Source organism: Aquarana catesbeiana, linkage group LG05, assembly GCF_042186555.1.
Source record: "Aquarana catesbeiana isolate 2022-GZ linkage group LG05, ASM4218655v1, whole genome shotgun sequence".
NCBI classification, from domain to species: domain Eukaryota; kingdom Metazoa; phylum Chordata; class Amphibia; order Anura; family Ranidae; genus Aquarana; species Aquarana catesbeiana.
Window position 1 is genome coordinate 45,541,909 of NC_133328.1, and position 13,302 is coordinate 45,555,210.

Here is a 13,302-nt window from a genome sequence, read left to right on the forward strand (position 1 = left end):
CGCCGCCTCATTAGGTATCAGCGGATAGATCCCTGCTGAGCAAGCAAAAATGGACAGCCCAGTGTGAAAGGGTATCCTAAGATAGGCTTCTGCACTACTAAAGTGAAATGAGTGTGACAATTCTAAGTGAAATGCTGCAAAATCGAAATAAGTGAACACCACTCACTACCTATAAACTGAAAATAGCACAATCAACGACTGTGTCTGTGATTTCGCGCAAAACCTCTAGATGAGCTAAATGATCAATAAACAATGAGACAATAATTGCATTGAGTGGTAATAAAATTATGAATCCACCATAAATGTTAATAATATTAAATATAATAGTCCATGGGTGAATAAAACGTGACTTTAGTGCCGATAAATCAAGTGAAGTAAATGCATGAATAATATAAATGAAAGTGAAAGTGCACTATAACATCAAAAGTGCAAGTGCGTTGATAGGAGATCTGGTGACTTTCGTGGTGTTGGATACCCACTAGGGGCTCCCAGAACTCTCACCTTGTTGACACAAAAATAGTGCCTTTATGTATCCATTGAGAACTGTGCTCGTTCCAGTCCGATCGGTAATGTTGTTCTGGTGCGTCTATGGGGAGACGGCGTTCTCTCCGGTATACGGACTCCACGATCAGATCTTCCAATTATCCAGCAAATGTCACTTCCCCATGTGTGTTCATCTAATGCGTTGTCAATTATTGATCAATATTTTTTTCCCTTAAAGATGAACTTTATTAGTTGCAAACTACACAGCACAGCAATGATCAACTGTTGACATAGGCAATCCTGGAAAGTTGGAGATCTACTTTTTGTTGGGAAGAAATGGCTGCTCCTTTCACCAGACTGATTGCAGTTTGCAACTAATAAAGTTCATCTTTAAGGAAAAAAATATTGATCAATAATTGACAACGCATTAGATGAACACACATGGAGAAGTGACATTTGCTGGATAGTTGGAAGATCTGATCGTGGAGTCCGTATACCGGAGAGAACGTCGTCTCCCCATAGACGCACCAGAACAACATTACCGATCGGACTGGAACGAGCACAGTTCTCAATGGATACATAAAGGCTGAATTTTTGTGTCAACAAGGTGAGAGTTCTGGGAGCCCCTAGTGGGTATCCAACACCACGAAAGTCACCAGATCTCCTATCAACGCACTTGCACTTTTGATGTTATAGTGCACTTTCACTTTCATTTATATTATTCATGCATTTACTTCACTTGATTTATCGGCACTAAAGTCACGTTTTATTCACCCATGGACTATTATATTTAATATTATTAACATTTATGGTGGATTCATAATTTTATTATCACTCAATGCAATTATTGTCTCATTGTTTATTGATCATTTAGCTCATCTAGAGGTTTTGCGCGAAATCACAGACACAGTCGTTGATTGTGTTATTTCCAGTGTGAAAGGGGCCTAACTGCTCCTAAAAGCTTCTAAATGCTACTAAAATGCTACTAGAAGCTGGCACAAAAATGCTATTATCAGCATTTTTCATCCAGAGTTTTTCTGGATTTTTTTTTTTTAGCTTATAGTGTGCATGGAGCCTAAGGAGATACAACAATTGGTAACATATTTTTTCTGACAGCTAAGAAGGAACCTTACAGTAATATAGAGGTATACACAGAATTCCATATAAGACGATTGCATAAAATGTTACCCAACAGAGAACGGTAACTATCAGAGAGGCTAGAGAATTGAGAATGGGACCAGAAAGGGGAAGGGAGGGAAGGGTTGTGTGGGAACGCTGGGAAGACTGGGGTTCAAGAGTTCTTTAAAATGTATTAAGGACCTTGAGCCTAGGTTCACACTGTAGCGATGCGGGTTACCAGCGCGATTCCAGGGCCGGTTCCCGCATCTCTCCCGCAGGCAGTTCACACTGCCCTCTGCGAACCACTGTGGGTGTCCATACAATGTTAATGACACCCCCAGATCGGTTCAGAGATCGCAGTGCGAACTGTGAATTCGGAGAGGAATCGGATCGCATGGGTGAGAACGCCCAATAAAATCCGATTCCAGTTCAGGGAAAAAAAAGCCCCTGCACCTTTTTTTTAATGCAAATCCAACTGTATGGCTGAACTCGCACTGCACAGACATCACATGTGATTCGCACCGCAGTGCGGGTGCGAATCACATGCGATGTCTAATATCGCACATGTGTGAACCCGGGCTGAGACAGTCTTCTAATAGTCCAAGTTGGGCAAGGAACTTATAGAGTTTTGTAAGAAATAAGACGCCATGGGGGAGATTTACTAAAACTGGAGCACTCAATCTGGTGCAGCTGTGTATGGCAGCCAATAACTTCAGCTTGTTCAATTAAGCTTTGACAATAAAACCTGGAAGCTGATTGGTTTCTATTCAGAGCTGCTCCAGATTTTGCACTTTCCAGTTTCAGTAAATCTCTCCCAATGCCATCAGCAAACACTTTTGTTTATTATGGTGTCCAGCTATATGCACACTCGTCACTTCAGGGTTTTATCTGATGAGATTAGCTAAGGGCTCAATAGCTAATTTAAACCTAAAGGGGAAACCCCCTACACTCCTTATTCTTGTAAATATTACAATTATGTTTTTAAAATGATGATTCTAGAAGGATCTTCATCTTTTCCAATAAAGGAAAAAAAACACAGCGCCTCTAAGTGCAGTATTGGTAAACCATTTAATGATAAGTCAAAAGTGAAACTACTCACAAAGGGAGCATAAACAACAAGCATGATAGTAATCCTGCAGCAAAATCCGGGGGTGGTTTCTTTGTCCCCCCTATTGAGAGACTGTTTTAATCACATTTATTTGATCTGTGTACACCTCCAGGGTATCTTCTCAAACGAGCGCTGAGTTTATTTTTTGTCTGTTCATCTTTTCCAATCATTTCTCTTCCAAAATGTCTTCGCTTCAGGTTAGCCCTACTAGAGCAGTAGAATGCACGTTAAAAGGAAGGTATAGGGTATTTTCAGTCTTATCTTCAGTCTTGCTCATATATTGAGCAATAGTATTTTTCTTTTAGTATACCAGCTCATTTTCTGGTGGGATCAACAGGTAATTTTTTGCCCCTACTGTACAGACATAACAAAATACTGTATTTTTATGGTATTATAGTCTACATTCACTTTAAGATTTTAAAAGCCTTTATGGGCATCATTGAACAAAATAAATAATAAATACACTTTACATAGGTTATTACATCACTATCATTCCTTAGAGGTTTACATTTTTCAAAAGAGTGGTATTCTCTTTTAAAATATATTTAAGTCAGATGCAGAATATGTAGTGTTGAATGGGACTGGGTGGCTGTTATCAGACAACATGGAACAGGATGCATCTTAGTACTTTAATCAGTTCACTATTTATCTCCCATGAGAAATTACCCATAGATTCCTGATTTCTCAGGAGAGCCGTGGTATTCTCTGATAATTACTCTCCACGTTCTTGACATTATCATGCCTAATAGCGTGTAGGAAATTTGTCCTCGAGTGCGGTATGAGACCCGCCAGATGTCAGCTCTTATTCAGTTTAATCACATTACAAAGAGGAAGTTAATCTTCAGCTTCACTGCATTATGATTAGAGGTTTGTTTAGCGTCTTCCAAAGATACGTTAATGGTGCATAGAAGAGATGTAATTGCGTTGGCCACAGCGGTGACTTGCTGCACTTACTGTGATGGAGTTCTTCCTGCAGAGGAACATGGAATTTCCTCTTCCCCTTTTCCCTTTGTGTATCGAACATGCCACAGTCTGGATGAAACATGGTGAAGCAGCATTGTGGTGACCTCACTGCTGTGGCGGGCAAGGAATGGACTGCTACATCAGGGGGAAATTTAGCCATTTGGACCCTTTTTATTCATCTGTGGGCACATGAAAAAAAAAACACACTGAAAACTGGGCAATGCCTATGCCGTAGTAAAAGGACTCTAATTGGAATAGGAAAAGTAGTGAAAAACTAAATTGTACAATATAAATAATGTAAAATTCGGTGGAAAAAATAAATTCTACAAATAACATAGGGTGCTCGTTACTCAAACATACCTCCCAATTAGGGCCCATTCACACTTTGCTGTTCTTATGTTTTTCGTGTTAACTTGCATTTTGTTAAAGTACTTGTAAAGCCTTCTATTATCAAATTAAAGTAACAAACTTGTTATACGAAAAACACAGTCACTTCTAGCGCTAATAGGTCTTCCAAGGTGTGGAGTAACAGATGTCAGATAAAATGGCGGTGTGAAAGATATATATGGTATCCAAAACTGGGTGGATGCTGCCTTCCTCAGATGGGGTAATCCGAAAGGAACTACAATAAAAACAGAAATGGAAGGCGGGCACACCGAGTGCATTACCAAAGATAATTTAATAATAAGACATTTTTATATAAAAGTGGGTACTCACAAAATGCAACTGACAAAAGGCCATAAACACAGTGCATGGACATGCACAGAACACGGGGTACAGCCAACGCTTTTTGGGGGTGCACCCCCTGCCTCAGAGCTAGGCTAGTCTCATACACCATGGGCAGGTGCTTTTATAGGGAATGATGGAATTGACCATTCCCTATAAAAGCGCTTGCCCATGGTGTACGAGACTAGCCTTGCTCTGAGGAAGGGGGTACGCCCCCCGAAACGCATTAGCTGTACCCTGTGTTCTGTGCATTCCCATGCACTTTGTTTATGGCCTTTTGTCAGTTGCATTTTGTGAGTACCCACTTTTATATAAAAACGTCTTATTATTAAATTATCTTTGGTAATGCACTAGGTGTGCCCGCCTTCTATTTCTGTTTTTCTTGTAACAAACTTGTTATACTTACCTGCTCTCTGCAATGGTTTTGCACAGAGCAGCCCCGATCCTCCTCTTCTTGGTTCCCTCGTTGGCGCTCCTGACTTCTACCTCCCGCCAAATGCCCCCATAGAAAGCCGCTCCATCATCATAGGATCTGCTTGACAGGAGCAGGGGCCGATGGCTCCCCCTGCTATCAAACTACCAAATGAGGAGGTACAGAGCCGAGAGAACCTCCGCTCTCATGCACATCACTGGAGTGAGATCGGGCTCAGATAAATATAAGGTGTGGTTGAGGGGAACCTCTGCAACAGAAGGTTTGCAGAAAGTACCGCAATACAGTAAAGGAATATGTTTATATAATGTTTGATTACTGAATGTGCTCAGTAACAGGTTATTGTTTTTGTTCTTAGTTTCACTGTGGAAGTCTGTGTACAAGTAACAGGACAAGGCATTCCTCAAAATATAGGTATGTATTTTTACTGCATACAACTGCTCGTTGGCTTATGCTGCAGAGAATCTGTATTTTCTCCAGGAGGTTGGCTTTTTTTTTTCTTTTTATAGTTTTCATTGTAATTTGCGTTGCCAATTAATGTGCCAATATTTCAATTAATAAATAGATAAAATAGTAAAAAATTGATAAGAAATTACTAGGGTTGGGGAAATTAAATATGAATTCCTCGATTAATCGTTAATTTTTTTGATCGATCAAAATTCTTTTGATCGGTACTCACCTCTCCGCCGGCTTCCGAGTCCTCAGGGAGTTCCGTCCCAGATGCGGTGACGTCACGGACATCGACGTCACCGTAACTCCTCCCCCCTTCTACAAGTGCCTCCGTCCTGTTTTCTTTCTCCCATTGCGCCGGGAGAGAGGAAACAGGAAGTATGAAGAAGACACCGCTGGAGAGGACAACAGCAAGGTAAGTAGTACACTACCGATGTGCTCCCGCCGAGAACAGGGGGGGGGGTCAATGTGACACAGTTGCATTTGGTGGACACAGGCAATGCTGCATTTAGGGGACACAGGCAAGGCCGCATTTGGGGCACACAGATCTGTATGTGCGTTATGATTAATCATAATTAGTCGATTAATCGATTAAAAAAAATCAATTAATCGAACACGAAAATTTTAATCAGTAACAGCCCTGGAAATTAGTAAGAGTGCAGTCCCATTAGTGATATTCCAATGAAAAAAGTCTATAAATAGTGCCGTGCCTGCACGCACAAATATCTCCTTGTGCTTCTCACTTTTTTTTGCGTTTAACCACTTAGTGCTCAAAAAAATGTAACGATATTTCAAACCACTCCTGCTCCCCCATCAAATGTGCTCTCACCTGATGATATGTGACCTCACATTTGAGTTCGAACAAATAATGCTTTTTAGTCCTTCCAGGACCAGAGCAATAGATGTCCTTTTCTCCTCGTTCCTCCTCCTTAATGCTATCCATGATACTGCACCAGCCATATGTCTAAAAAAATCTCCTTCGAGGTACAAGCTCCGTGCCGTCCTGTTGCCCATCCCCTACGCATTACACCACAGAGACATGTGGCTTCCTCAGGTAATTCCATGGAGAATGCCCCCTGAGGGAGCCTCGTGTCCCTGCGGCATAGCGCATAATAGAGGAACAACAGGACGGCACAGAACTCATACCCTGAAGGAGATTTTTTAGACATACGGCTGATGCAGTGTCAGGAATATATTTCAAATGGATTTTAAAGCAGTAAGAGTGCGGTGCACTTGAAGCACCCTGCTAATATGAGTAGCATTTTTTGGATAAATAAAGCTGATATAAGCACTATTGGTGATCCTTTCCTTTTCATTTGGCTCTGATGATACTGTCATGGCTTGAGGATAAATAGCAGTGGCATTAAGGAGGAGGAACAAGGAGAAAAGGTTTATCCATTGCTCTGGTCCTGGAAGGACTAAAAACCGTTATTTGACCAACTTAAATGTGAGGTCACAGATCATAAGGTGAGATCACATGTGAGCGTGAGTAATTTAAAATATCAGTACATTAATTGAGCACTAAGTGGTTAAACACGAACAAAGTAAGAAGCACAAGGAGATGTTTGTGCATGCAGGCACAAAAATATTTATAGACTTTTTTCTTTGGAATATCACTGATGGGACTGCACTCATTAATTTGTTATCCCTATTTATTAATTAAAATATTTGCACAATAATTTGTTTGTTAAATCACAGAAATGAATTATGGAATTGTAATTTAATTATTAGTTTGTGATATTGAGCTCTTTATAAATATATATATCTATATCTATATATATATATATAGATATAGATATAATAAATATCTATATCTATATATATATCTATATAGATCTATATAGATATATCTATATATATATATCTATATATAGATATATATATGTATAGATATATATTCACATTTATTCGTTTTTTTTTTTTTTTTACTTGGAGGAAAAAGCATGGCACATTTATTAGGTTTTTTCTTTGTACTTTATGGGAATGTGAGGAGTGCTAGCAGCTAGTATTCTAATTGATTTCAATATTTATAGTTGCTTGCAAGGTTTACTCTAATTTTAATAAACTAAGCACCTTTGACGATAGTCTTTTCTCCATCAGAATTGCTTTTTTCAGTCTAAGTCTGTAGGAATATAGAATAATCTAGAAGCAAGTTCATATAGCTTAGAAGGAGATCAGAAGGAGGTCAACTGCAGGCGATCAGCACAGGGCCAATCAGCATTGTCCAGACAGAGGGTCAGGGGTTTTGCAGTGTCATAGGACAGTCAGAAAACTCCTCCTACAAACTTTAACCAGTGCTTGGCTGGACACTAATAGAAGTCACAAGACTGCTATATACTGCTAAAGAGAAAAGGTATTTAGCAGTTTATATTTACTAATATAATTGCATTGCCATGTTCTGTGTACTGTGGGAGACCAGGTATAGTCAATGAAGGCTCCTGGGTTTAGTAACACTTTAATATCAATTTGCATTTGCCTGTTCACACTAGCACTTGATACAGTAACAGCTGTCAGTGGTGTCCTCTAAATTTGGGAAGATTTGCACTACCTTTTGTGTCTCTGGACAGGAAGTGAAGGGAAGTATCCCCAGTGCAGATGTTCTATCTGCTCCCATTCTGTCCAAAACTACAAAAACACATCTTGGCAGGAGTTGTACTTTAATTTATGTTAGCTATCGTGGCCTTCTGACGGTAGACAGACATTTGGCGTTCCTTTGATGTGACATCACATGTCTCATCATAGCACAATGACCAAGGTGAAAGATGGATAGCGAACTGGCCTTGGGTGGTGGATGACTAATTCCAGCTATAACTGTAATCAAACTTCTCATCTGCATGTATGCATTGGGAATATTTATCTTTATATGTCTCTTACTCCACAGCTCTGAATGTTGATCTTGAGTTGGACTGGTTAAAACAGAAAGGAGCAGTGAAGAGGACACTGTTCCTTGACTACAATAATGCGCAGCACACATTTAACCTGGTAGTAGGACGGGAAAAGAAGACGCAGTGCCTATACTTTGATGTTTATCTAAGAGTAAGTATTTAACTGGAGCTGCAACAAACATGTTATTTATAGATGAAAGTAAAGCCAAACTATTGTTATTGATATAGCAGCACTATGTCCTTATATAAATAGAGTATATCAATTACATAAAACTATGACTTTAATGGAAGATTCGTTTTTGGTGCGTTTTTTTTTAACCACTTCAATACAGGGCACTTTCACTCCCTTCCTGCCCAGGCCAATTTTTAGCTTTCAGCGCTGTCGTACTTTGAATGACAATTGCGCAGACATGCAACACTGTACCCATATGATTTTTTTTTTTTCTAATTTTACACAAATAGAGCTTTCTTTTGGTGATATTTAATCACCACTGGATTTTTTATTTTTTTGCTAAATAAATGAAAAAAATACAGAATTTGGTTATTTTTATTATTTTCTGTTATTAAATTTTACAAATAAGTAATTTTTCTTCTTCACTGATGTGCACTGATTAGACTGCACTGATGGGCACTGATGAGACTGCACTAATGTGTACTGATGAAGCTGCTTTGATGTGCACTGATGAAGCTGCACTGATGGACAGTAATGAGGCTGCACTGATGGACACTGATGAGGTTGCGCTGATGGGCACTGGCGGGGCTGCACTGATCTGCACTGATGCGCACTGATGAGGCGGCACTGATGGGCACTAATGAGGCGGCACTGATGGGCACTAATGAGGCGGCACTGATGGTCTCTGATGAAGGGGCACTGACAAGGTTGCACTGATGAGGCAGCACTGATGGGCACTGATAGGCGGCACTGATAAGCTGCACTGATGGGCACTGACTGGTACTGTTGGGGCTGCACTCATAATCAGGGCACTTATAATCGGTGCCTCTCCTTTCCTCACACAGTGATAGCGTGAGGAAAGAAATGCTGATAACCGGCAAGTTTGTTTACATGTGGTCAGCTGTGATTGGACACAACTGATCACATGGTAAAGGGCTACTGTGATTGGCCCCTTACCTCGATCTGTAATCAGCTGTGTTCAAAGGATACAGTGATCACAGAGCGTGCCCCAGGGGGCATCTGGGAGGCATGTTCTGGGAGCACTTCCATGGACTGCCTCCCAGAACAACAGAGCCTTGCTGTAGCCGTCTTTCGGCTATTGTGCGTATTGAAGTGGTTAAACAGGGCACTAAAGATGCAGCAAGCAGGACTTTTCACAAGCTTAGCATACTGTTAAAAACAATCAAGAGCACAGATGTGAACAATTGATAGGATTTCAAGGGGACTATTTTTCATGCCCTTTTGATGTGCTGTGAAGGTGTGTTTTAGCGTGGCAAAAGTGCACACGTGTGAACAGCGCCTAACTGCTTTCTCAATACTGTTAGAAAAAGAGCTTTTATTTAATAACAATTGGTTATTCAAATAAAAATTCTTAAAAAATGCTGATATGCCTGACTTTCATTTCCATACATAAGAATCCTGAGACTTTCACTAGCATCTGGCATCACATCCGCCTCAACACGTTTCTTCACAGAGACTTCCTCAGGAGACTATTGGTATAATTATCATCTAAGAGTGAGATTTCTACATGTCAGTTTAAAAAAATATATATATTACATGTATGTCTGCTAAGATATTGAAGCGCTGGGTGATCTGCTTGATAGGGCAGTCATTAGCAGAGGGATTCAGGAGACTTTCTCATGTCTAAAGAGAACCTCCAGGCCAGATAGCCAATATCTATGAGAGCATATGATTGGGCAGGTTGGAAATACATAAACTTATTGCTGTTGTTCTTTTATGAGAGAATTGGTGGCATCAGCATCTGCCAACTCCAACCTCCACTCTCCAATGCTGATATCAGACCTTGTGTGCACATCCATCGATGACAACATAACACAACGCTATATGCTAGCTAAAGATTCCAAGTCTGTCTTTACATCGTGTATGTCTTAAACTTATGTTTATCCTTTTGTTGCTATCTCCTCTGATTTATATTGTAATTCGGTTGTTTCGTGTTTTTGTGTAAGCTCTTTCGATAACTAGCAAATCTTCTTTCTTTTTGAACTCTGTAGAAGATTCTGGTGCTGTATAGTTTATTCTTTATAACAATATTTGGTGTAAAATTATAATAATGTGTTTGCTAACCATATACACTATATGATTGCCTAAATTGTGTGTTTTTACATCCAGTAATGTTATATTGTTTTCTACAAGCTATTTTAGGCTATTTTGTTGACTTTTCCTGTAGGAAGAATCAGAATTTCGAGACAAACTCACCCCCATTACTGTCAACTTGAATTACAGTTTGGATGAATCTGGCTTCTTAAATGAACTGGAATTGAAACCAATATTAAACCGATTTAAGGAGGCACGGTTACAGGAACAGGTACAGTATGTCTCATCACTGCCTGCCTAGAAGCCCAAGCCAGAAAAGCATGTGTCAAACATTTGTTTGCGTTGATTTCTAGCAGCAGACCATTATTCCAAAAATAGAAAAGATTAAAATAGAAGACAATAGAATAATATGTAGGGTATTATTCCATTGCCTGCAAAAATAAAATACTTCAAAATTAGAGTTGTTGAAATGTTTTTTTTTTCTAGATGGAACACTGATGCCTGTAAAGTTTAACAACTTCAGCCCCGGAAGGTTTACAAACCCCCTTCATGACCAGGCCATTCTTTGCGATATGGCACTGCGCTACCTTACCTGACAATTGTCCGGTCGTGGGACACTGTACCCAAATACAATTTAAGTTCTTTTTTCCCCACAAATAGAGCTTTCTTTTGGTGGTATTTGATCACCTCTGCGGGTTTTATTTTTTGCACTATAAACAAAGAAAGAACAACAATTTCGGAAACAAACAACATTTTTTACTTTCTGTTATAAAACATAAATAAATAATAAATAATAAAAAACTATAAAAATCTAATTTATTCATCAATTTAGGCCAGTATGTGTTCTGCTACATATTTTTGGTAAATTAAAATCCCAATAAGCGTATATTGATTGGTTTGAACAAAAGTTATAGTACAAATTTGGAATAGATTTATGGAATTTTTATTTGTATTTTTTTTTTTTACTAGTAATGGTGGCGCTCAGCGATTTTTAGTGGGACTGCGACATTGCGGGGGACAAATCGGACACTAAGTGACCCTTTTTGGGGACTCTCTCAATGCACTCTCACTGTACTAATGACTCTGGCTGGGAAGGGGTTAAACAGCTAGGGTGATCAAAGGGTTACGTGTGCTCTTAGAGAGTGCTTTCTAACTGTGTGGGGGATGGCTTAACTGGAGGAAAACAAAGATCCGTGTTTCTGCTTGGCAGAAACACAAGATCTCCATCTTCCTCTCTGACAGAACAGCGGTCTGCCTTGTTTACATAGGCAGACCGCCATTCTGCCTCTCCTGTCAACAATCAGTGGGTCCCAGCAGGTGCCGGGTCCAATCACAGCGGAAGCGGGTCGCTGGCAGCCCACGTGCCCCAGGCCCCGTGCACTAAATCAGGTACAGTATATCTGCATGGGGCGGTCCTTAAGTGGTTAAAGCCTAAATTTAGCTTTTTTTTTGTTTTTAATTAGCCCAAGGGATAGTACAGTACTTGCATTGAATGAGAAGTGTCCCTTGTGCTGGTGGCTACTCTCTTAGTTGAAATCTTCCTTCCCCTCCCCCCTCCCTTATACCAATGCAGCAATAGTCTTCCAGTGCTGCAAGGGTTACTATGAGCCGGTGGACCTGTCATGGACACTTGTCAAGAGTGCTGACTATGCCCACCCTTTCCACCTCCCTCCTCCATTCGTACAATCTGTACTATAGCTCTGAGCAAGGAAAAACGTTCTATAAATGCAAGAGGCAGACCTTTCATTTATCCACCCATCACCCATTCATAGAGCCCTTTTTATTGCTGGATGCTATATTACAGCCTCTTTGAATGGAGGAGAGGATTGAAAAAGCAGGCATAGTCCGCATTCTTGAAGGGTGCCCATGACAGGTCTAGTAGCTTGCATTAACCCCTGCAGCATTAAAAGATTATTGATGCAGAGTATGGGTGGGGGGTTGAACGACAGAAAATTTCAACTAAGAGAGCAGCCACCAGCACAAGGGACACTTCTCACTCAATGTAAGTTCTGTCCCTTATGCTGATTTACAAAAGATAACTAAACTTATGCCGCATACACACAATCAAAATTCTCGTCACAAAAAGATATGGCGGCTTTTCCGACGGGATTCCGCTCAAGTTTGCCTTGCATACACACGGTCATGCAAAAGTTCACTGAACTTACGACCGCCAAAAACGCGGTGACGTACAACACTACGACGAGACGAGAAAATGAAGTTCAATGCTTCCGAGCATGCGTCAAATTGTTTCCGAGCATTTGTAGGAATTTTGCGCGTCGGAATTGCTACAGACGAGCGCATTTTCGGATAGAAACTTTTTCCGACCGAAAAATTGAGAGCATGCTCTCAATCTTTTGCTGGCTGGAATTCGGCCAGCAAAAGTCTGATGGAGCGTACACACGGTCGCATTTTCTGACGAAAAGCTCTCATCGCTCTTTTGCTGGTCGAAATTCCGATTGTGTGTACGCGGCATTACACTTCCAGTAGTATCGGTCAAATAGACGTAAATATTTAATCTGTTTATCAGGACAGTGAATAATGATACCAAATGCACCATGCTATAGCAGCTAATGTCTGTGAAGGTTCTAATTTTCCATGTTGTGGTATACCTAGCAATGGCTGGTCACATTCAACTGGACTTGTTCTTTAATAATGTTGAGGTTTTCCAGTTCTCCTACTTATCAAAGTAGCTTTCTCAGTTCAAATGAGTGTCAGGAACATACCCAAAAATGTAAAGGCCACACAGTTAGTCATCTAAACTCAATCACAATGGATTATGCCAAGGTAGATGTTTGTCCAAGAACAAGATGGTAAGTGTCACTCATGTAACTTAAAGATTAACACCTGCCCTTGACTTATTGGCATGATGATGATGATGATTGAATTTTGCAATTAGAACACGGCAGCTTCA

General features: G+C 40.2%; 1 protein-coding gene across 1 annotated transcript in view; it reads left to right on the top strand.

The window, feature by feature from the left end:
• The window catches only part of ITGA8 (integrin subunit alpha 8), a 239,603-nt gene that overhangs the window by 143,110 nt on the left and 83,191 nt on the right, over positions 1–13,302 (top strand). Inside the window, exons 16-18 of the mRNA XM_073629668.1 lie at positions 5,188–5,243; positions 8,161–8,315; positions 10,525–10,662. Of these exons, the coding sequence (XP_073485769.1) occupies positions 5,188–5,243; positions 8,161–8,315; positions 10,525–10,662 (349 nt within the window). The remainder of the gene's footprint in view (positions 1–5,187; positions 5,244–8,160; positions 8,316–10,524; positions 10,663–13,302) is intronic.